The sequence below is a fragment of the Pinus tabuliformis genome, chromosome 4_2 (genome assembly GCF_031772625.1).
Source record: "Pinus tabuliformis cultivar Carrire ecotype Pingquan chromosome 4_2, CPIR1, whole genome shotgun sequence".
Classification (NCBI taxonomy): Eukaryota; Viridiplantae; Streptophyta; class Pinopsida; order Pinales; family Pinaceae; genus Pinus; species Pinus tabuliformis.
The window spans coordinates 578,367,950-578,391,168 of NC_142304.1; the positions used below are offsets into that span (position 1 = coordinate 578,367,950).

At 36.2% G+C, this 23,219-nt stretch overlaps 1 protein-coding gene across 2 annotated transcripts; it reads left to right on the forward strand.

The window, feature by feature from the left end:
* The first annotated feature begins 843 nt into the window (after positions 1-843).
* On the forward strand, positions 844-15,972 carry LOC149170622 (pre-mRNA-splicing factor). Of its 2 annotated transcripts, none has more exons than XM_089423950.1 (6): positions 844-1,404; positions 7,620-8,717; positions 8,799-8,981; positions 15,179-15,270; positions 15,364-15,438; positions 15,681-15,972. In XM_089423950.1, exons 1-6 carry the CDS (start codon positions 1,266-1,268, stop codon positions 15,837-15,839), a joined length of 1,746 nt encoding a protein of 581 aa, XP_089280076.1. In that variant the 5' UTR covers positions 844-1,265; the 3' UTR covers positions 15,840-15,972. The 2 variants fall into 2 exon arrangements, with proteins under 2 accessions (XP_089280076.1, XP_089280077.1); XM_089423951.1 differs by having other exon boundaries at positions 845-1,404; positions 15,367-15,438.
* Positions 15,973-23,219: the final 7,247 nt, after the last annotated feature.

Sequence of the window (23,219 nt, forward strand, 5' to 3'; positions counted from 1 at the left end):
CACCACAACAAGATCTCCTTCACTGCCTTTAGATGCCTTCTTATCCGATTGAAGATGGTTGTGAGTACGGTCAAGTGAAGGAGTGCTTGAATGAATGTGTTAGATGTTTTCCCTTAAAATTCCCTACTATGATCAACTTCTGGATGTGGAGAGAAAGTGCCAACACAACTCCTTGTAGGAGAGCATATCCCTCTGCCTAGTTATTAGTGGCTTTGCACAAACTCCAAGAATAAGATAATTTAGTATTTCCTCTTTGGGCATACTAAAGCCCCCATGCACTTTCCCTCTGCCTAGTTATTAGTGGCTTTGCACAAACTCCAAAAATAAGATAATTTAGTATTTCCTCTTTGGGCACACTAAAGCCACCTTTATCATCTTCTAAATTATTAAAGATACTAGTCATATCATATGTTTATTTTGAAGGCGGTGAAAATTATCATAATTCAATTAACAATCAACAAAAAAAAACAACCTATCATTCACTACTATCCATCATTCACTACTATCCAGTAAGGCAGCCTAAATCATCACCACTTAAAATGACTCCTAATAATTAGTAAAAGGGAAGACTTTTAATTATACTAAATACCATTAAATTTTGGGCAATTAAACTAATTCTTTATAAAAAAAAAACAAATTCTTATCACTTAAATCTTATTGCAAAATTTAAAAATGCTTTAACCAGGTCAAATAGCAGCAACAATGTAGGCAATCTCTCTCTTAATCAATTAAGGTAATATAAAAATTCATTTTTTCTTTTATTTTATGTAAATTAGAGTATCTAAATGATTGGAATTTTTCTTTTTAAAAGCATATTTGGAAGAGCTGCAAAACAATCACGAAAGTTAAAAAAATTATCCATAATTCTTTCTATGCATCAAATATTTATGAGAAAAATAGAAGTATAAGGGCGCCTTGGTTCTTCCATTATCTGCTTCACATGGATCGTCTGCGCTGTGTCTGTCGTTCATGGTACCACAGTTGACAGGGGCTAAACTTACTCAAATCAAAGGTCGACGAAATACTCCTTAAATGGTCTCATTCAACGACAAAGATATTTTTGGAAGGTAATCATATACCTAATGTGTATATACTCCCAAATTCTTAGAATTTGGAGATCTCTGTAACAAATTCCGCTTTTTATTTATCGATATCTGTGGTGCTTCGAAGCAGAATTCCTGCCAAGTTAGGAAATAGGGTTTTGGTGATTAAAGGCTAGGGTTTCTGGGGTTTCTCTGTGCATTTAGCGGTGCGGTTATCGGGAAATGGATAAAAGCCTCGCGTCGCAGTCGCCCGATACATCCGACGCCAAGCCGTCATTTCGCAAGCCGTCTAATGACGCCTCCCATCGCAAGTACCGCCGACATTCACCGGTTTCCGGCTCGTCATCGCCCTCCTCCAGTGGTAATTGTTTTTATCATTATTTCTGCATTGAGTAATTTGACTGTTGGCGCCGTAGCAGAACGATATTCATCATGTATAATTCTTTCGGGGTTTTTCGTGGGGGTTTAAAGCTGAAAACAAGGGGTTTAAATGTTGGATTTTCATTCCTATAAAGCTTAACTAAGAGATTAGCGTTGTTTCAATCCGCTAGAAGTTGAATTGGGTGCATATTTCGTCATGTTATTTGATTCGTAGTTAACCTCCTTTAAGTGGAAACCACAAAATTCAATACATATTATTATTAATAATTCTGGGTGATACAATGATGCTTTTTCTCTCTGAAAAAAAATAATAATTCTGGGTGAGCCCTCGTTTCCTTTGACGGGAGAGGATCGAACTCCTTTACAATATCAGCTTTACAGTCCCGTGACTTTTGGTTACGAAGCTATCATCGATTGCCAGTGGTAAATTAAGTCACGACTTGCACTTGACCTGATCCGCAAATTGACGACATTAATACTGCAACGAGGTTTTTGGAGTGATTGAACCCGCGTCTACTATGAAGAAAACTCAGTTTACCACTTGACTGCAACCTGGTTAACCAAATTCAACAAATTATTATCAACTGCAACGTGCTTGTCAACCGTTGAAATCACAAGATGTTATGTCACTTATTTTTGGTTTGTGTATGCTTAAAGGTTGCTATTTTTTTTGCCAAGGAAAATTTGGGATCCCCTCTCATCCCAAAATATCCTTCAAATTTCCTTATGGAGGGTGACTCAAGTGCCCATAACAATATCAGCCGGTAACCTCGAGGGACTTTACTGGATTTGAGCATGTGACTTATGGCTGCTGGCTTTCTTGTGGAAAATATTGACAGTATGCTTTGGGTGGATGGTTCAACCAATTTAGCTAACCCTTAACGTTATGAAAATTGTTGGTATTATAAGATGTAGTTTGCCATTTTAGATTGAAGGTTTTGTTTTTTACTTTTATGTAGAGTCTATCTGACTGCTGCTATATGAAAAATATTAACAAACTTAACATTGATGGTCTGATAATTGCTTCATCCTCACTACTTACTGATATCGTAATTTTGCAAAAAGGGTCGGGGAAATAAAAAGAGGAAAATCAAGGAAAAAGTTAGAAAGAGAAAAAGAAAGAAAATAATTGAATATTTTTTTTTGAGGAAATGGGAAAAATAATTGAACGGGGTAAATTCAAAGGAATTGTCAAAGGATATGATTGTTTCTCGGGAGCAATTGTGTACTTTTTTTTTTTTTCTTTTTCTTTTGAATTACTGGTTAAAATACGTTCAGTCATATGATGAAATAATATCGAAGCTTCTCCACAGCCGATAATCAAAGGTGATTTTTTTAAAGTACTACACTTAGACTTGGTAGCTTGAGCTGAATTTTCACGGTTCATTCGCTCGAACCTCAGATGTGTCGGTTTGTACTACAGAAAACATGCAGCAAGCTATCACACAGTGCCGATGAATATACTACATTTAAGGGGAAGATTAATGAACAATCAGCAACAAGAAGTTTCTTGTAGAAATTCAATACAACACATATAGGGGGGAAGTTCGGCCTTATCATACATGTTCTGCTGGGCATCTTGCTACCGATGGATTTCACTTTGATTTGATTCTATAGGAAGATATTTTTTTTGGATTTTCCTCTTGGAAGGGTTTTCCCTGGCTTAGAGCTTATATTTTGTGTTCATTGTTCTTTTGTGATCTTCATGTTTATATTTTTGGTATTTATTTAATAAAAAAACACAATAAATATTATTAAAAAACCAACAAACTTCACAAGCAATTATCAAAAAAGAGATCTAATCTAAATCATAAGCCTTATGATTTCTCAGCAGGGGGCTTCGTTGTCCAACTGCCTTCTTTTTTTATTTATATTTCTTTTAATCTTTAAATTGGGCCCCCTTAAAATTTTTGGCCCCTTCTTGAAAAATTTGCTTCAAAATACTGTACAATCGCCCCTAAAAATTTTCTGCTTATACGATCACAATCACACTTGGCTTCGATGATCCACTATGAACCTGCCACCTGTGATTCAAAGATTAGATTTCTTCAGAGTTTATGCTCTGATACTATGTTAGTTTTCTTACCCTAACAATTAGGTAATTAGTTTCAAGTAGAATTATGTCTACTGAATAAAAACACAGATAGGGTATTAACCAAAATAATTATAGTGAAAGCAAAATGTACCAATTTCAATCACGAAAATGACATAGATTCTGCCCAATCTGAGTTCTTCATTAAGATTTGAACTTATTGGGCTCCCTTCTTTGGAAAATGGCCCGATTAAGGAATTACACACAACACTGGATTTGATCTCGCTGATCAACACTCCTTGGCTGATTTGGATTTCCTTGTTGCCTCTTTCTCGGACCCAACACACTCACTAAGATGCCCATCTCTTTCTTGTGTTGTTGTATGGTGTCTTCTCCTTCTCTTTAGCATTGTTTTTATAAGTTTACATTGAGCTAAATCCCTAACTATAATTTCCAAAGTTATTGACGGTTGAGATTAGATGTTGTCTCACTTGAGATAAAGTATGAGATTAAAACATAATCACTAAAGTAAATAATTTACTTTTCATAAGTTCACTTTAGCTCAATTAGCCTACATAATAATCAAGTTCTTTTCCTATCCTAACTTTACTAAGTTACAATAGCAACTTGCTCACACTAGAGCAAGTGTTCTAAAGAGACATTGGGTGACTTTTGCATGCTTAGATACTTAAGCCTATTTAGAAGTACTTGCTTGAGCTACAAACATCAACACTTGCACTACAAGGCATTGTTGATTTTGAAGGAGATTGTCACTTGTCTCCTAGATCTCAATATTGAGCAGGAGGATGTATGCACTTGGCAATAATGCCAAGGTTTCTCTTTCGAGCAAGAAGAGTAGGTCCAAGGGGATCTTAGATCTCAATCATTCAAATGTGTGTGGACCGATGTTTCACATCACTATAGGGAGTGCTATATTATGTCATGTTCATTGGTGACTATTATGGGAAAACTTGGATCTTGTGCATGAAGACCAAGGATGAGGTATTCTGTTGGTTTCAGGTGTTCAAGGCCTTGGTGGAGAATAGATAGGCAAGATGATCATGGTCTTGAGGTTTGTTAATGGGGGTGAGGACATCTCTAATGACTTTAAGGATCAAGAGCGAGATGACAGTCTTGCACAACTCTTAGCAGAATGGGGTTGCAGAGCGGAATAATCGGTCCATCATTGATTCTGCCAAACCAATGATACATGACTAGGATTTGTCTATGTTTTGGGTAGAGGCATGTAACAATGCAATGTATGTGCAAAACACGAGTCCTCACAGGATACTGGGGGACAAGACTCACGAGGAAGCTTTCACAAGGGTGAAGCCAAAGATAGGACATTTCAAGATCTTTGGCTGTCCAAAATACATCCATGTGCTTGTGGAGAACAAGATGAAGCTGGAGTCTTTAGGAGATAAAGGGATATTTATTGGATATGGTGAGACCTCAAAAGCTTACAAGAAGTTCATACCAATGCAGAGGAAGCTAGTTGTGAGCATAGATGTTAAGTTCAAGGAGAACTTGGCATCTAGGAAGTCTTGTGACTTGTGGTTAGTAGTGACAAAGGACGAGGAGCATGAGGCTCTGAAGGGGGAACAATGTGTAGAGACTTCTAGTTCAGGTTGTCAACCTTCAAGTGGGGAGTAGTCATCAACTCCTTTCAATTCTGTCAAGAGACCCAAGTGGTTTGAGCAGACATTGAAGGATGCTCAGGAGCATGTTGAGGCTCCTAGGAGCACATTCAGGTAGAGTAGGCCTCTGAAGAAGTTTTTGAACTAGATGGCATTGTTGACTAACACCATTGAAGATGCAATAAACTAGGAGGTTTGGAGGAAAGCCACGGCGGATATTGTGCCAAGACCAGAGGGAAAACCTGTTTTAGGTGTCTGTTTAGGAAGTACAGTTCGCTAAGAGGGAGTGTTGATGATAGTAGCATCGGTTAGGTAGTTTCACACAGGTCTAAGTATCTAGATGTGTGGAAGTCATTCAAAAGGATTCTTAACTTTAGCAATTACTTTAATTAAGGGAACTATTAAAGTAATTTCCGTTTATTGGCATAGTGAATTAGATGAATCTGAATCGTTGATCTCAGGTGATGTTGAGATCTAATCTCAACCGTCAATCACTTTGGAGATTAATGTTGTTGACTATGTCAATAACTAAAACTTATAAAAGGAAGACTAGGCTAAGGGAGAAGATACATCTAGTGAGCGCAAGACAAATGGAATAGTGAGATTTTAGTGATTGGGTGGAGAAGAACATTCATCCAAGTGTGCAGAGTCCGAGGAAGAAAACAAGGGGCAACAAGGGAGAATCAGCCAGCAAGATCGAAGGAAAGATTTTGAGGGTTTTCTTAGCTGGAAAAATTCTAGGTTTTTTTTTCTTTGTATTTTTCCTCAGAGGGCCATTTTCCTATTAAGGGAGCCCTTGTGTTTTGAATATAATGTATTAACGAAACAACAGATTTGAAGGGCAGAAATCTTTGTGCATGTGTATGAATTTGGTGTCATTTTTCCTTTCATTATTTATCTTATATTTACTGTTAAAATTCGAGCGTTGCCTTTATTCAATAGATCTTTAGTTAAATAATTTGTACAGCAAGGTGTTTACCGGAGAATAAAGTGCCGGTGGCGGGGGTTAAAAGGTAACAATATATACTAGCGTAGTTATTGTGAAAATTTCAAGCTCTAAGTGACTAATCCTTATGATCTCAATTCAATCTGTGTGCATGTAGATTGCTGAATTTAATTTATTGTTGAAATTAAATTTCAGATCATATCATCAATCACACAATATCTAGAAACTAAAGTAGACGCAGAAAAATAGTTTCACTCATACACAGGTAATTAATACTTCAAATCAACTTCTCATTCCTTTGAAATACTTTGAAAGGAAACCTTCACAAGCTGCCAAAAAAAAGTTAAAACATTACTGCATGGATACCAAAACAGCCTACTGGAAAAATCTAGAAACAAAAGAAAATTGCTGTATGCATGTACAGTCATGCTAGTATGCCTATACAAATCTGTTCTGTACACCTGTACAGAACTATATGGCGCTTGTACTAACCGCTGCCTGGATTCACCTTTGCTGGAATCTCTCTGTCTCCCAAGTGCTCAAGTGTGATGAAAGCCTCTATCTTGAGCTGTCTTTATATGTTCGTTGAGAATCAATTTTTGAAGTGAATTACAAAATATATTAGTTTTTTTAAAATGCTTTACTACTCACACATTCACACTAAACCTGTGTGTAAGGACCTGTCTGAGCTATAATTTCGACAAGTATGTTTGGTATTTGTAGTGGTTTGAAGTCATAATATAATATCCAGGGTGGTTTGAAAAACTGCTGCGTATATGATATGGATCATGATGCATATTGTGTTTTTAATTGTGCTTTATTGTCAAATAAGAATGCAGTTTGTAACTTTGTAATTGTTCTCTGGTCAGTCATAATCCATCTCCTAAGTGAGCTAATAATAGATTAACTACTACAGGAAAAACAAATGATTACGTTTATGGTTCGTTTGGATTATTGCCCTAATGCAAGTTGGATTATGAAATCTATTTGTTTTTCTTGAATCTTTCTTTTCCATTGTTACTTTCAGTTGATAAAGTTCTGCACATCTAGTTTTTTTCTTCTTCTTTTTATTCCTTTATTTTTCATGGAACTTGGTTTCTGAAAGAAATGAAAGAACATAAAGTTATACCAAATGATAGATAGATCATGGCTAATACAGCAATTTTTATAAACATCTTAGACTAAACTTGATCCCTACATCCACTATGTTAGATGCCTTTGGACAGGAAAATTAGTTGGAGGAATTGCCTTTCCTTCCTCTGTACTAGAGGGTATGGTATCTATTATCCTGGATGGTGCTACACAAGCAATTTCGACTTCATATATTTGGAAATGAATATACACCAAGGCAACTGTGGTCATCTTCTGGAATTTATCTAACAGATTCTGAATCTAGTAGGGGCAAATTGGCTTCACAGGCAGGTTGTTTCTGAAATGTTTATACAATGCTACTAAGTTTTTACTCAATTCTAGAATGAAGTTGTCTTCTGCTTGCCATTTTTTGATAGCTTTCAATATTGGTTTTTTTTCTATCTTGGTTTGGAATGTTGCATAGTTGTGACCATTGATTTTGTCAACAGGTGGCCTTAAACGTGATAGAAGTATGAGTCCAAATGCTTCTCGTGGAGAAGGTGCAAAAACTGCTGATAGTTCAAAGAGAGCCAGGAGGAATGATGGTGGAAGGGATTCATTCAGGGATTATGATCGTGTTCATGGAAGGAGAGGACCTGATGCACGCGAGATGACTGAGAGACATTCTTATAATCGCAACCGTGATTACCATAGTAGATCAGATGATTACAGCTATAATCATAGGCATGGAGGTGTTGACGATAGAGACTACCACCGGTATTCTTCTTATTCAGGACGTGACTCTAGAAACAACAAACGATCTGAATACTCTAAGCGAGATGGTGACTATGATAAGTTGAGCAGGGATGATAGGTGGACTGCAGAAAGAGGCTCTAGAGAAAAAGGGGTTGATGAAGGATCAAGGAAAAGGAAAGAATTGGAAAAAGACAGGGATAAAGATAATGGAAGCAAGGACCATTATAAACATATGGATAGAGAAATATGTATAGAGAGGCCTAAAGTTGGGACCAGGCACTCAAATGCTGACTTGGATATGGAACAGGAAAGGTCTAGGGATAAGGATGGAACTAGTGATTTAGGCAGAGACAGGGATGGAAGCAGAGACAGGATTAGAAACCAAGATGATAACAAAGAAACTTCACGAGACCTGGGAGACAATAAACTTGGACAGAAAAGAAGTCATGATGAGGTCAGAGGGCGTGATAAAGATGGCGTTGGAGATCGTGATGAATCTAGAAGTAGAGCTAGAGATAAGTATAAGAGCGGGGAGAAGGATTCTGAGTCATATAAAGATGAGAAGGTGCAACACAGGAAAAGAGAGGATCTTAGGGAACATGATCGGCACAAGGAAAAACATGTTAGAGAATCGGAACGACATTCTAAAAATGAGTCCAGGAGTTCACGTGTATACAGGGACAGAGATGAAAAGAAGGAACGAGATCGATATCAGGATGATGGAGGGAGTGCAAGAAAGGGACAGGAAAGTGAACACTTAAGTGAAAAAATATCCAGAAATGCAAGGGATGGAAAGCGAAAAAGCAATCTATCTGACAGAGATGGTAGAAGACACTCCCCTTCATCTGAGGGTAAGTACATCAATGAGCAAAGTAGAATGTGTTGACTATGTTTCTTAGGTCATATAATCAATGTCAGGTGTGATGTTTCAGATGCTGGACAGTTGCAAGGAAAGGCTATTCCATCTGTTGATGATATGAAATCAGCTGAAAACACAAATATGGTGTCTGAAGCCCAAGGCTTGGCAGAACCTTCCGGTTCATCTGCAACAGAGGCAGAGGTTGCACATGATTTAAATGTGGCAAAACTTGCTGCAATGAAGGCTGCAGAACTAGGTATGCTAATTCTACTTCCAATCTAATTAATGGTAATATTACCAACTCAAGATCGCCTTAAATTGCATGTATGTTAAGTCGTAATGAGTTTGAATTTTCTGTGAGTTTCAGGGTTAGTTTAAAATTTGAACTGTTAGGATTATTTTTCTCTAGAACGATATGCTTGGCACAATTATCCTGAAATATGAAATAATAATTTCTTTATAATAATTTTCTCACTTGTAATGTACTGCTTTTTGTCACCTTTTCCTGTTTCTCTCCACATTTTTTCCCCGTGAAAGAATCTTCCAATGGTTCTATACTTTGGATGGCATGCTACCCTGAAGGCCTTGCTGAGTGTTATCAATAAATATGCCTCCCAGTTTGGGTTGGTGATTTTCCAGCAATGTTCCACCAAGGTTCCGGGACGAGGGAGCGAGGGGGCGCGGGAGCAGCCTATGCAAAAGCTCCCCACCATTTTTTAGGAAACGTGGGGGAGTGTCAGGGTCTTAAAAACTTATAAATATAAAATATAATTTATTAATTGAGTCCACTATGACAATTTGGTTTGAATTGAAAAGCTGCAAAGCATGATCATTGATATGAATATCATTATCTAAATTTCTAATATCATATAAAATAATAAATTTAAAATTCTAATTTATAATCATACATCAATGATCATACATTATAACAAAATACAAAGACAGCAATACCACCATCTTCAGCATTCTGATAATACACAGCAAACCTCAACAATGTCGTTGTAGAAGATCACTGTAGATCTATTCTTCCTGCATCTCTGTTATCAATAAAAGATCTTAATCTCAGAATCTTAACACTTCTGTCCTCTGCAACTTCAACAATATGTTATCAAGGCAACTCTGTTCAGTTCTAGGCCAAACTGCTATAATCATTGGTGAGTTTTGCCCATCTGTACATAGTATCAATTACAAGGATATACAAAACAACAGTGTTGTGTTATGCTCGTGTGAATTTTATTGTCAATTGTATCCTTGTTGAAGAGTGACTGTTGTGCAGACTCCTGATGGCATAACAAGATGCTAATGCCTCTGTCCACTGATGCACATTCGTGTCTACAACATTACTCATACTTCTATCATAACTCCAAAAATCTGCAATCTAAACCTGTAGCTTCCATATCTGACAATTTGGCTATATGTATTACAGCTTCTGCTCCTTTACTTTGAAACTCTTGTTTAAATTCAAATTACAATGACCTCAAGGATCACTGTAACTTGATTATACAGATACTTGTAAGACACCAGTTAGGGTTACTTAGAGAAATAAAAAATACTTCAACATGATCAGTGTGTCTTTTAAAAAGCAAGCACTGCCACACAAAAGTTAAGTTAATTTGATGCTGAACTTCTTTGCCTTCTAATATTTCTTATCGTCACAAACTGAATTCTTCACAAGAGGGAGCCTCTGATGTTGATCATCCATAGTGAATCTTGAAGAGCCGAGCTTTGAGAGAAGCAGAGAAGCATTGATGAGTAACCACTTCAGGGATGATCTCCTCACAGAATGTGTAGGGTAATATTGAGCAGCAACCACAGATAAATGAATTTGTTTGGATCAAACTCAGAATTTGTCTAATCAGAGGGCCGACGGTTCATAGTGATAGAAATCCTCAAGATCTGTCTTCAATTCTGTCTAATATGTGCACTCCAGAATTCCTGCAAATAACCAAATCACATTACCAATGTGATAGCCATATCAAGGGTCCATTCTGCAATCTGCAATGTTCCAACAGATGCCATCGAGGTTCCATGCATGGGAGTGATCAGATCTAGTAATAACAACACACACAGCGCGCGAAGGCTGTGTGTGTTGTTATGTGTTCACCCTGCTGTTTTTATAACATGAAACAGCTAAATTCCAAAACCCTACGCTTAGTTTAACTGTTAATTAAAGATTAGTTTTAGGGTTAAGTTAATTAAAATCGTTTTTTTTGCATAAACGTGTGCCATGTCCCCCCACGCCCCCTCTCGGCCCCCCTCCGTCCCCCCTCGCCCCCCCCTCAGGAAAGGGAAACGACTCCCTGGCACGTCCCCCTGAGTTTCCTCATTTTTGGGGGCGTGGGGAAACGTCCCCTACTCGTCCCCAAGTCCCCGAAGCGCGGGGGAGCGAGGAAACTAGACCCATGGGGGGGGGGAGCGAGTCCCCGTGGAACACTGTTTTCCAGTGACAGGGAGGGGGTGTCTGTAGGGGTTTTTTGTGCCGTGTTTTTGTGTGATAAATCTGCATATTAGAAATTTGCCACCACACTAAGCTGCCCTCAGAATGCCCAAAAGCACCTGAGAACATGGTAAAATCTGTTATTATTTAAATTGCAAAACTTCCTAATTAAATTTCAGCAGCAAGGATATGAAAGAATGGTAAAGAATGTGAACATTGGGTGAAAGGAAAATTCAAAAGAAGTGCATAAAGACGACAACTGCCTGCAGCATGATTCTACATGAAAGACAAACCTCAAAAATTAAAAGATCTAGGAAAATGCATGTTCAAAATCATCTGTTATATTAATGAAGAGGCAGAAATTAACCAGACACAATCCACCAGGGGCTGTGTTGTCAATCTCTGGCATGCTGCAGTGGAAATGATGTCAAGTGCTTGAGTGGATGAAGAGGGTAATGTAGAGCTCCTACAACCTGTTAGAAGGAATTCAACCTCGTGAACGAGCCTCCAGTCATCTTTATTTTAAGCCAAAGAATAAGAGAGAGGAAAAGAGGGTGCACCCTTGAAGAGAGAGAGAGGGTGCATGGCGCTTTTAACTCTCCCTCTAGTCCATGTGTTCCATCTCACCTGAAATAACTCTTGCATGCACTCCTCAAACAACTTGCCCTGTATCCGAAAATAACTGTCCTTTTTAAATATAAATTAAAACTGGCTGCAAATAGCCTCTATTAGGGCACACTACTTCGAATGGTATTGCTGTAGCCTTGAAATAATAAATAGCAACATGATTGAAATATAAAATCTGCCAAGAATTATTGCTCTAGAGCACTCCTTTTCCATGAATATGATTTCTAATTATAACCCAAAAATCTGCTGAAAAACCTTGGTAAAACTGCTCCTCCTCCATGAATGTATTGCTGTCTAATAATGATCACAGAAAGTATGTAGTAAACAGTCTCCATTAGGATCTTCTTCCTCCCATAATATTGTTGATTTTTTTAATAACCAACTCAGACCTATGCATAAAGCCAATCCCCATCAAATTACTTGCAAAAGAAGGCTTAGGGGACATGTTATAGCTGAAATTTGGAGGGCTAGTTAGGGAGCAAAACAATATGCTGAACAATACAAATTGCTACAACATTAGAGAATCTCTGGATTGCATCCTCAATCAATGGAGACTTCCACCAAGCTGGCAAAGGAACCCAGATCCATAGAAACATTTATCAAAGGATTGAACAGGGCAACATTCATAGAAACTCGAAGTTCAATCATAACCCCATAACATTGTGAACCATCTACTACTGCTATAGTTATAGAGTTTCTAAGCTTGTGATGGGTGTAGCAAGCGGATGTGGTAAATTTGAAAAACCTACTCACTTTTGAGGCTGAATCTACTCACCCCTTGTGCTGTCACCATGTCCATAAAAATTGCCCCTTTTCATAGTTATTTGAGTTATGGTAAAAGATCACATTTCTTCAATGTTCCCTAATTGTGAGACACTTGTTGCATCATATTCAATCTTTAAATGTGTCTTTGGAATTTATTTCACTAAAAGCTTGTCCTTCTTCAGGCTTAGTCCAAACAAAACATTGTGCACAATGCACATCTTTAACTCACTAAAAACTTGTCCTTTATGCTTACTCCTAATAAGACACCACTCACATTTCCATTGGTGTTTATCCTTCATCTTTTACCATGTGCACTCTCTCATCTTTCAAAACAAATCTCATTCCTTTGCTTTCACTATACTCCAATGAGGCACTCCATTTAGATTTTTTATTACTGATAAATTTATAGTCTATGGTCATTCCTTTCTTCCTTACCATCACTATTCATGTTATGATTTTTTTTGACATAGCTGCTGGAATGCTAAAGGCTTGAATGAGAGAAATCATGCTGCTTTTTCCTTTTGTCGTTTGTATAATAATCACATTTTCGAAAATAAAAACACAAGGTTTGTGTTTGAGTCTAGTGAGATGACCTTGGTCAATTGACCTTTTGGCATTAATTGATTTCCAACATAGAGAACTTTTGTTTAAAGTTTTCATTGTATCCCAAGATTTTGAGAAGTCTTTGCATCTTATACATGTAGTATAATGTCATATGGCATGCCCATGACAAGGATTGCAAGAACTTCACATCTTTGTCATCATAAGCTTATTATCCACATTATTTGGCCGTAGTTTTTTTCCATCTATAACTCTTTAAATATTTCTCACTATAATTTGGGGATTGCAGGTTTTAGCCTGAACCCCTACCCATATGGTTCAATAGGGACCATGGGCCAGCAAAAAGGGGCTTAAGTTTGGAGGGAGTGCTAGCGGAATCTATTAACAACAAGGGTGGATATGCTAGATTGGTGGGTAGTGCGTAATCCGGGATCCATCAAGTGCAACAGACGGGAATTCGAGATCTATCAAGATTTGGAAGTTGGCGATGGAACCAGGAATTGGAGGAACAAAGGATATGGAATCTATCAAGAGTTATGGACTGATGATATGATTAAGTGTCGGAAATGGAAAATTGGAGTTTGTTGGGGAGTGGAAGTTTGGGCATTGGCAAAATTGATAAGATGGATTTAGTGAAAACCCAGATCTGGATGCCAGCACAGTAGGGTACGTGGAAGTCAAATGGAGACTACGTGAACACTGGTTGCTGACATGGTATGTCAATGTGGCGTGTTGTAAAAAGGAGTTGACATGGTGATGGATGTAATGCTATATGGCAGGGTTGATAAGAAATTCAAAATTTTGAGTTTTGTAAAATGAGCCCTTTGGGGTTTTTTAGATCTGGATGGGCCCAGATAAATCCAGAAAAGCTAAAAACCTTGGATATCTGATAAGCATGAGTTTGACCATGTGGACCCAGCCTGATGTGGTGGGTGTTGATGAGGATTAGAGTTGTGCAACGGTGCTGAGGTGGAGGCCAGATGAGGTGATGTGACGAGGGTGGCAACAGGTCTGGATAGTAGAGATTCAAAATTTTATTTAAGTGGGACTTTTAGTTTTTCATGGTTGTGGATGTGACTGTTGACCGTAGTGGGCAAAAGGAAAAACCCTGGATCCAGAATTTCTGAAAATCCTTGATGAATTTGGGGGACTGGAGATCCGGAAGATCACTACAACAGGGAATTTTTTCAGAAATGCTGGATTCGGGTGTGAGCATCAGGTTTGTGTCTTATGAGGATGTGGCCCTATGTGGTGTTGAGTCTCGACACATCAGTAGGGACTGCCATGTGTTAACTATGTGTAGCTGATGAAGCATTGTATGATGGGGGCGTGGAGGCCAAAGAACTGCCATGTGTTTGCCATGTCACATTGGTATGGAATCTGGATGCTGTTGTGGTGCCTAGGAAGACAAATCTTCAATTGGGCATAACCTTACATCCAGAGCTTGGATTTTGATGAAATTTATATTTTTGAAACGCTCTCGTTTAACAGAAGACAATGATGATCCGTTTTAAGGTGGATGAAGGAAGAAGAATTTTCATAAATCCCATCTCTATAAAGTAACCTTGGGGGTCAGGTCTAGATTCTAGACAATCCATTCCCATAAAAAAGCCTCGAGGGGGTTGGGGTGGGGTTGGTGTCTTTACATGGCAGCCTTCAAATAGATACTTCACACTTCTCCATTTTCTGTGTTTATGGTGTAGAAGGGTCATAAAGCCCATCCTTATTAAATTTGTTTTCTTAACTTTCTGAAGGTTATGAAGAAAGATGATTTAATACTTTCGCTTCCGAACATAAAGTGAATAAATGCATTTTCCTTTCCCACGGAATTTATACTCTGGGTTTCTTCCAAGATTCTTTGATCTGAAGGTTCTTTCAGTACTTTTTCTGGTTTCAAAACACTGTACTTCATTCATTATCTTCCTTTTCCACTTTTAGTGAGATGCTATACCAGATTTCTTAGTTTACTGAATAAGGCTTCCATGGCCTGCCTGCCCTTTCTCCCAATTAATGTGTAAATTTCCTTATTTGTACCATTGTTCTTTTTTTTCTGTCTGTTGCAGTGAATAAAAATCTCGGAGTATCTGGATATATGTCTGCAGATCAGAAAAAAAGGCTTTTGTGGGGAAGCAAAAAGGCTACAGCTGTTGAGGAGGTAGAACAACTATATTTTCAAATTCATATTGAAAAAAATTCATCTAGGCACATTTCTAATATACTTCATGGATATATTGCTGGCATTTTTAAGCAGTCTGGAAATAATCAATGGAACATGGCGCACTTTTCTGACCCAGACCGTCAAGAAAAATTTAACAAACTCATGGTGATTTCCATACCCTTTTTTTTCTTGACCAATTTTCCTATGTTAGCGTATCTAAATGGCATGCAAATTGTGAGCTAGTGGTTTGGTGCTTTTACTGTCTCATTTAACTGAGTTTCTGGCGTGATTTTGTTCCTTGCTTTGTTTCATTATTCTTTGAGAATTGAGACGATTTATCATGGCTATATGTGGGCTAACACCTTTTCAGAGTCTGAGTGTGCCTTGCTACATATGGCCAATTGTAGGGTGTCAAGGGAGAGTCGAAAGCAGAACTAAAAGCAGGAGACAAAAATGGCGGGCTGCTTGCCCCAGAGAAGCAAATCGAATTGCAGCAGGACTTGGAAAAGCAGTACACGGCAGGTTTGAGGCGCCGAGATGGTCGAACTGTTGGATTAGGTCTATAGGCATTACGGGTGGCTATGTCGTCTGCATAGTTTACTTAGTTTGTCTGTCCAGTTCTTTTCTGGGGAAGGTTGTGGCACTTGCCACATTGCTGATATTAGTGTCAGTCTCTCTTGCTTATGAGAGTGATAGAAATAGGTTTATAAATTCTTTTTGCATAACTTTTCCATGCAATTTGAATTATGGGTTCCCTTTCTCAAAACAGTATAGCCGTTTGTTTTGCGGAGGAATGAATTGGCACAATCTGAACAATTGCTGTATATTTTCGTTGAATCAACAATTGCATCTACGGTCATCTATAATATACATTTACTCGAAATTGTTGGAACAATGCACACTATATTTCAGTTACATTTATTTTGGTCTCGAAGAGAAAAAAATGGTTCAGTTTTTGGTGAAAGAAATAAAAGTCCCATTTTTCTTAGCATGGCAGGCAAATCGAGTTTCGGTACTTGAGTTTCAGTAACCATATTTTTGTTCAGTTGTGGTGGTTTTTTCACCCTTGTTTTTGGTTTTAATTCTCTTATTTTAGGGAGTACAGAAATGATAAGTTTTTTGCTTAATCAGGTGGGAGTCTTGATTTTCTGATCTTTTGAAGTTCTCCCATTGGTATGGCAGATTGTCCCATTGAATTACATGAATAGTTATAAAAAAATTACAACATGTGACACCGTAAAAAGAAAGAATGACCATCTTGTAGGATGGAAGTGATTCAGGTACCTTGATCCAATTCTAATCAGCATTTAAAATGCCATTTGCTATGTTGTTCCTGTCCTTATATATGTGAGACAAAGTGATATGTGAAAAAGCAGTCAACTAATTTGAGTGGATCATTTCATAGAAGTTGGTATATTCCTGCCTAATATCTGCTTTGGAGGATATATGGTGAGTGGAAGAGAGATGTAAGATTCTTCCTACACCTAGGGGATATTTTTATTTGTTACCTCTTCTATGAGTTCATGTCTGGAATGTTTTTTCTCCACTTATGGATAAGCATTTAAGATGACGAGAGATTGAATTGCAGATTTAAGAGGTGGGTTCTCTCTTTTGAACATGCTCATATTCCTAGCAAATCATACTCACGCTATGTTGAGGAGAGATGCTTTGATTTTCATTGTATCTTTTGTGGAGTACCAAGATTTAAAGGCTTATTCTATATATTCCCCTTCCACACCTTTTCATCTATATCATGCATTTCACTTATTTCCAAACTTATTTAGTAAAGAGGCATGACATAATTAAAGGTTCTATGGTTTCATTTGCTTGATTGCGTAAGATGCACCAACTTGAACCATGGAAGCCTTTTTTTCTGTCCTAGGAGGCTTGTTTAAAATTAAACATCTATTTTTGTAGGGACACGTCAGTTTCTAGATTATTCTCGACCATCAAGCTTTAGCATAGGTACATATGTTCCGAAGGGATTGAAATCAAACATTGTTGTCTTTTAAAACCCCTATACAATTCTTCCACTCTTAACAATTTCTTTTCTCCCAATCCCATCTCAAAGGTAGGCCATTGTCATTGCCAATCTACAAACCTTTCTAGTTCACAATTTGATTAAGACAGTAAAATCCTTTACATTTGAGATCCTGGATCAGCAAACATTTATTCTTTAGTCAAGGATCGAGGCCTATTTGAAACTCAGCACCCATTCCCACCTTCCATATCAATGAATTGCCACCAATTGAAACAATGAATTCACTACTTTCCAAATGTTTAAGCATATATCGTTGTTTATATGAGTTTCTAACCCATTATTCAATTATTTTGGGCGATGTATATTTCACTAATTAGTTGAATCCAAATTGATTTTCCTTGTAAAAGCCTCCAAACATTTTTTTTGTAGCCAGAGCTTTGTAGGAGATATTTTTGAGATCCCATCCTCCACTAGACTTTGAGAAAGCCATTTTTTTTTTTAAATTTATGAAGAACCAAAACAAGCCCTCTTTATTAAGTATCCTAGTCATTTATATTTGTAGCATAGTTTGTAATGGTCTCCAAAACATCTGGTAGAACTCGTGCCAATGAAATCAAATACATTGCTATTGCTTTTGATACAATTTCAACAAGAACTAATATACCCTCTTGAGAGGTATTGATTGCATTATTTATTTAATCTCTTTTCCAATTTGGCAATCAACCATTGCCTATCACCCTTTTTATATAGGTTGGGTTTTAGATGAATACCATATTTAAATCCTTGCTCTAAGTCAACTCCTTGGGAAACAATTGGCAGAAATAACCTTGTTTTTGTTCAGTGATGTTCCACATGGAAATAGTGGATTTGTCAAGATTTATAATCATGTGATTGATTTTAGAAAATAACTGCAAAATTTTAAAATTTCTTAGCTATCTTTCTAGTACCTTAATAGAAAATCAGATTATCATCCACCAGAGAGGTGTGATGTTATACGGTGAGCCAATATCCTTTTGAAAATACCATGATTTATATTCTCTTTTATTAACCTACTTAGCCCTTCAACTATGAGAAGGAAAATGAGAGGGGATAGGGGGTAGTCCTACGTTATCCTCTACCTAGTTTGAAGGAGAGGGATGCTACTTTATTGATTAAGATTGCAAAGGACACAGATAATGCAACTCGTCACATAGACCACAAATTGTGAAGAAAAGCTCAACGAATAAGCATCCAAGGTAGAGTCAACTTACTTTATCATAAGCTTTACAGAGGTCCAAATTTAGACCACAAATTGTGAAGAAAAGCTCAACGAATAAGCATCCAAGGTAGAGTCAACTTACTTTATCATAAGCTTTACAGAGGTCCAAATAGCTTTACAGAGGTCCAAATTTTTAAGATATTTAATAGGGTGTGGATATGGATTGTATTATTCCTCTCTGTAACGCTGACCTTCAACTATGAGAAGGAAAATGAGAGGGGATAGGGGGTAGTCCTACGTTATCCTCTACCTAGTTTGAAGGAGAGGGATGCTACTTTATCCTCTACCTAGTTTGAAGGAGAGGGATGCTACTTTATTGATTAAGATTGCAAAGGACACAGATAATGCAACTCGTCACATAGACCACAAATTGTGAAGAAAAGGTCAACGAATAAGCATCCAAGGTAGAGTCAACTTACTTTATCATAAGCTTTACAGGGGTCCAAATTTTTAAGATATTTAATAGGGTGTGGATATGGATTGTATTATTCCTCTCTGTAACACTGACCTGTTTAGAGAAATTCCGATGTGACAGTCACATTGTAAATCTCAACAACAGTAATTCACTTTCGTCCTGCTTGCCACAGATCATTTTGTTGTCTTTGTTTTATTGTTTTTTATTATAACACCACCTTCCATGAATCTAGATTCACTTCCATGAATCCATATTCCAGGAAGTGCACATAAGCATATTGTATGCATTTTTTAATCCTAAATTTCTTTACATTCTTTTTGTTATTGGGAACTGGGCGATAGTGATTCCCTAACTTCCTAAATTCTAACGTAACTCAAAAACAATTTACCCACTACCAAATACATATTCTCTACGTAGACAATAAATAATTACCTAATGTACTGTGCCCAAATTCAATCTTACTTTTAACATTTTCTGCTCTCTGTTATCCATACTCTAGTGTGCGTGTGTTTATATATCACAAATGGAAAGCCTCGCAAATATTGATATTGTGTTTATGAAAAGAGCAAATATTTTAATATATATTTCAATAGGTTTAAATGTTCCTCTTTAGTTGTTATGTGATGTTTATATTTATAATCATTATTATTTAATGATCATTATTATTAATGATAATTTATATGATATTTTATAAATATTATTACAAATTACATATATATTTTGATATTAATATTAATAATATTATTATTATTATTATTATTTTTTAAAGTTTGACAGGACTATATTTTTATCATGTCTAATATATCAATTTTGTTGGGGTGGGGAATTGAACTTGTGACTTCATATCAAGGAGTGTTATCATGTCTAATATATCAACTTGATTGGGGCGGGGAATTGAACTTGTGACTTCATATCAAGGAGTGTTATCATGTCTAATATATCAACTTGATTGGGGCGGGGAATTGAACTTGTGACTTCATATCAAGGAGTGTCTTAACAGAGGACTTGATCACCGGAGTGTTGAGTGTTTTAACAGAGCACTCACTGGAGTGTCTTAACAGAGCACTCTGTCCAAGACCCCGTGGAAGATATCATTATTATTTTTTATTATATTAATATATTAAAATATTTTAAAGAATATTTTGAAATTCAAAATTTAATTTAATTTATAAAGTTTATAAGATTTAATTAGTAATGTTTTTAAAAATGTAAAGGATTTTTATAATTTAATTTCGAAAAGATTATTCTTCCATTTTAATATTTGAAGATATTTAATAACTTTTTTTTTATGAGAACTATTTATTAATGATAATCCTTTTTATAACATAAATTATGAATGGTCACTTTCAAAAACATATATTTAATAATTATGCCACCTTCAAAACATGTATCTAATAATTATGATTTATTGAGAAAATCACATGTTTGAATTAAAGTCATATAAAGATAGTTGACTTTTCCAAATAATTATGATTATTAAGTGCAAGTGCCGAGATAATCAGTAGGGGAATTGAGGTAAAAAATGAGTCTTGAGACAAAATTACTAAAAAATTAACTTTAAAAGAACTAATAGGATTCAAGATGACAATGTCATCTCTAGGGGTTCCAAATAATCATGATTATTAAGTGCAAGTGCCTAGATAATCATTACGGGAATTAAGGTAAAAAATGAGCCTTGGAGACAAAATTACTAAAAAATTAACTTTAAAAGAACTAATAGGATTCAAGATGACGATGTCATCTCTAGGGGTTCCAAATAATCATGATTATTAAGTGCAAGTGCCTAGATAATCATTACGGGAATTAAGGTAAAAAATGAGTCTTGAGACAAAATTACTAAAAAATTAACTTTAAAAGAACTAATAGGATTCAAGATGACGATGTCATCTCTAGGGGTTCCAAATAATCATGATTATTAAGTGCAAGTGCCTAGATAATCATTACGGGAATTAAGGTAAAAAATGAGTCTTGAGACAAAAAATTACTAACAAAATTAACTTTAAAAGAACTAACAGGATTCAAGATGATGATGTCATCTCTAGGGGAAAATATTTTGGAGGGAAAAGAAGAAAACTATTTTTTTTAATTTTCTTTTCATCTTATCTCCTTAGAGGATTATCTCCTTATAGGATTACTCAAATGCCGAGTGTGACACTCGTTGGATGCATAATCAAATTCCCCATCCAACGAGTAACCACTATGCATACTTGCATACTTCTGAATAAACCCACATTGAAATTTTCACGTATTTTTACTTTTTATTTTATTTATGTGGGTCTATTTAGAAGTATGCAGAATGGGTACTCGTTGAATGAGGAATTTGAAATTCCACATCCAACAAGTGTCTACATTTGGCATTTGAGTAAACTTGTCAGGAGATAAGCCAACAATATAAGAAAAAAAGTAGTTTGCTTTATTTATTTTTTAAATCATCCCTTATATTATTATTTTAATTATTATTTTATTATTTTTCTTAAGAGGCTTATTTTAGACCTCAAAATTCCTTTAATGAATTATTGCTACATTGTTCAATTTCTTATTTTCATTATCACTTACTTACCTTCTAAACTTTATGTGATATAATAAATATTAAATAAAAACTACAAAGGAAAAATCTTTTGGGTGAGGTTTTTGTAAATATTTCTAGTGTTATAAGATTGGATAAAATGATAGAAAAAACCCCACTATTGCTATTGAAGGTTCTACGGATAAATTTATAAAGTGTATTGATGTAGTTCTTATGTTTATAATGCACACGTGAGCAATGCACTAACTTCAAATCCCAATGTTGAGCACCAATGCGTATGGGATATTTTAATCTAATCACCTTCGTAGACATTTTAGATATTGATAACACCGAAGAATTATATCAATAATACATTTGGTGCATTACATTTATAATATATGTTGATGTGTATTGTATATGTTATGAAGTTTCGATGTGTATTTTATATCGTTAAAATATGAATGCATACTTCATACATTAAAACATAGTGTGTATAACAATTTGAGTTCTTTAAGTTCTTAAAATATAAAGGGCAGGTATAAGCAACTTTGCTTCTAATTTTACTTGTTCTAATTTTTAATTGTTAAATAATTTGACAATGTAATAACTCTTTTAACCATCTAATTAAGACTAGGCACATTTTTCTCTTCAGTAGGAAAAACATTTATGCCAATCTTACTAGGAAAGGGCAAGGAAACTAAAAATATACTTTTGGTCGGTCAAAGAAGACATAGGTTGAGACCAATATATTTCAATGCTATATAATAAAAAATGATTTATTATCGAAGTTTTAAGTGTTATATCAATGCTTTTAGTTTAATTAATGCATTAGTTCATTTTCCCTCTAGATTGCCTCTTATTATCTTTAGATAGCATGTTCTAGTCGGATCTATTATAATTAGTAAATTATCTTTTTTTTTTTGGACTATGGAATCAATAATTAGGTCGGGTTCGTACTGAAAATGATATAGGGTTGATTCCAACTACTATCACTATAAACCCCTTGTGCATTGATCCACCCCTAGAAGGAAACACAAGGGTAATCATGGGGATTGACCATTTGACCTTCATTACTCACGTAACTTTACAAAACACGGGTTTTCCAAATGAGCTACTTGTTGAGAAATCAATGCACTTAGATTAGGGTTTGATTTCTTTTTCTTGATAATTGCTTGTGAGTTATGTTGGCTTCGATTACTTTTTTATTATTTTATCTTTCATCAAGCAATTACCATATTAAGTGTGTATGAAGATCACAAAACAAGAGACACAAGATGTAGGCACTATGCTAGGGAAAAACCCCCCTCGAGGGGAAAACCTAGTCAAAATTCTCTTCCTTCAATAATATTTTTTGATACTCTTCAACCTAGACAAAGACCAAACCTTCCCTCCACACTAAGTCAGCCTTCCAGAACTTCGACCTCTTTCCCAACAACTTCGACTATGTAGCAGTTTCCGGCATTAGGAAGCAACTTCTGGCATTAGGCAACAACTAAACTTGGAAGACTTCGATCTCCCTAACTAGGGCACGAAACATAGAGAGAGAGGCACCAAAAGTTCGATTTTCTTCTTCTCCTTAGACTCCACCCAATTCACGCTTCCTTTTCTTCCTTAGACCCACTTCGTACTTCTCCAGCTTCTTTAGAGATATCGAATTAGCTTGAGATGAGATGCTCCAAATAAATTTGACTTGCTTCTATTTATAGGCTTCAAGGGAGGCCGAATAGGTGTCCTTAGTCCATATTTATTTCTTCTAGGCCGAGTTGATGTGGAGGATCTCAAACTA

What these genes read in the sequence shown, in the direction of transcription:
- LOC149170622 (XM_089423950.1), top strand. Translation starts at nt 1,266, where the DNA reads ATGGATAAAAGCCTCGCGTCGCAGTCGCCCGATACATCCGACGCCAAG. An exon ending in GTCATCGCCCTCCTCCAGTG is followed by an intron (nt 1,405 to 7,619) that starts GTAATTGTTTTT and finishes TTTTGTCAACAG; the next exon opens with GTGGCCTTAAACGTGATAGA. An exon ending in ACACTCCCCTTCATCTGAGG is followed by an intron (nt 8,718 to 8,798) that starts GTAAGTACATCA and finishes GTGATGTTTCAG; the next exon opens with ATGCTGGACAGTTGCAAGGA.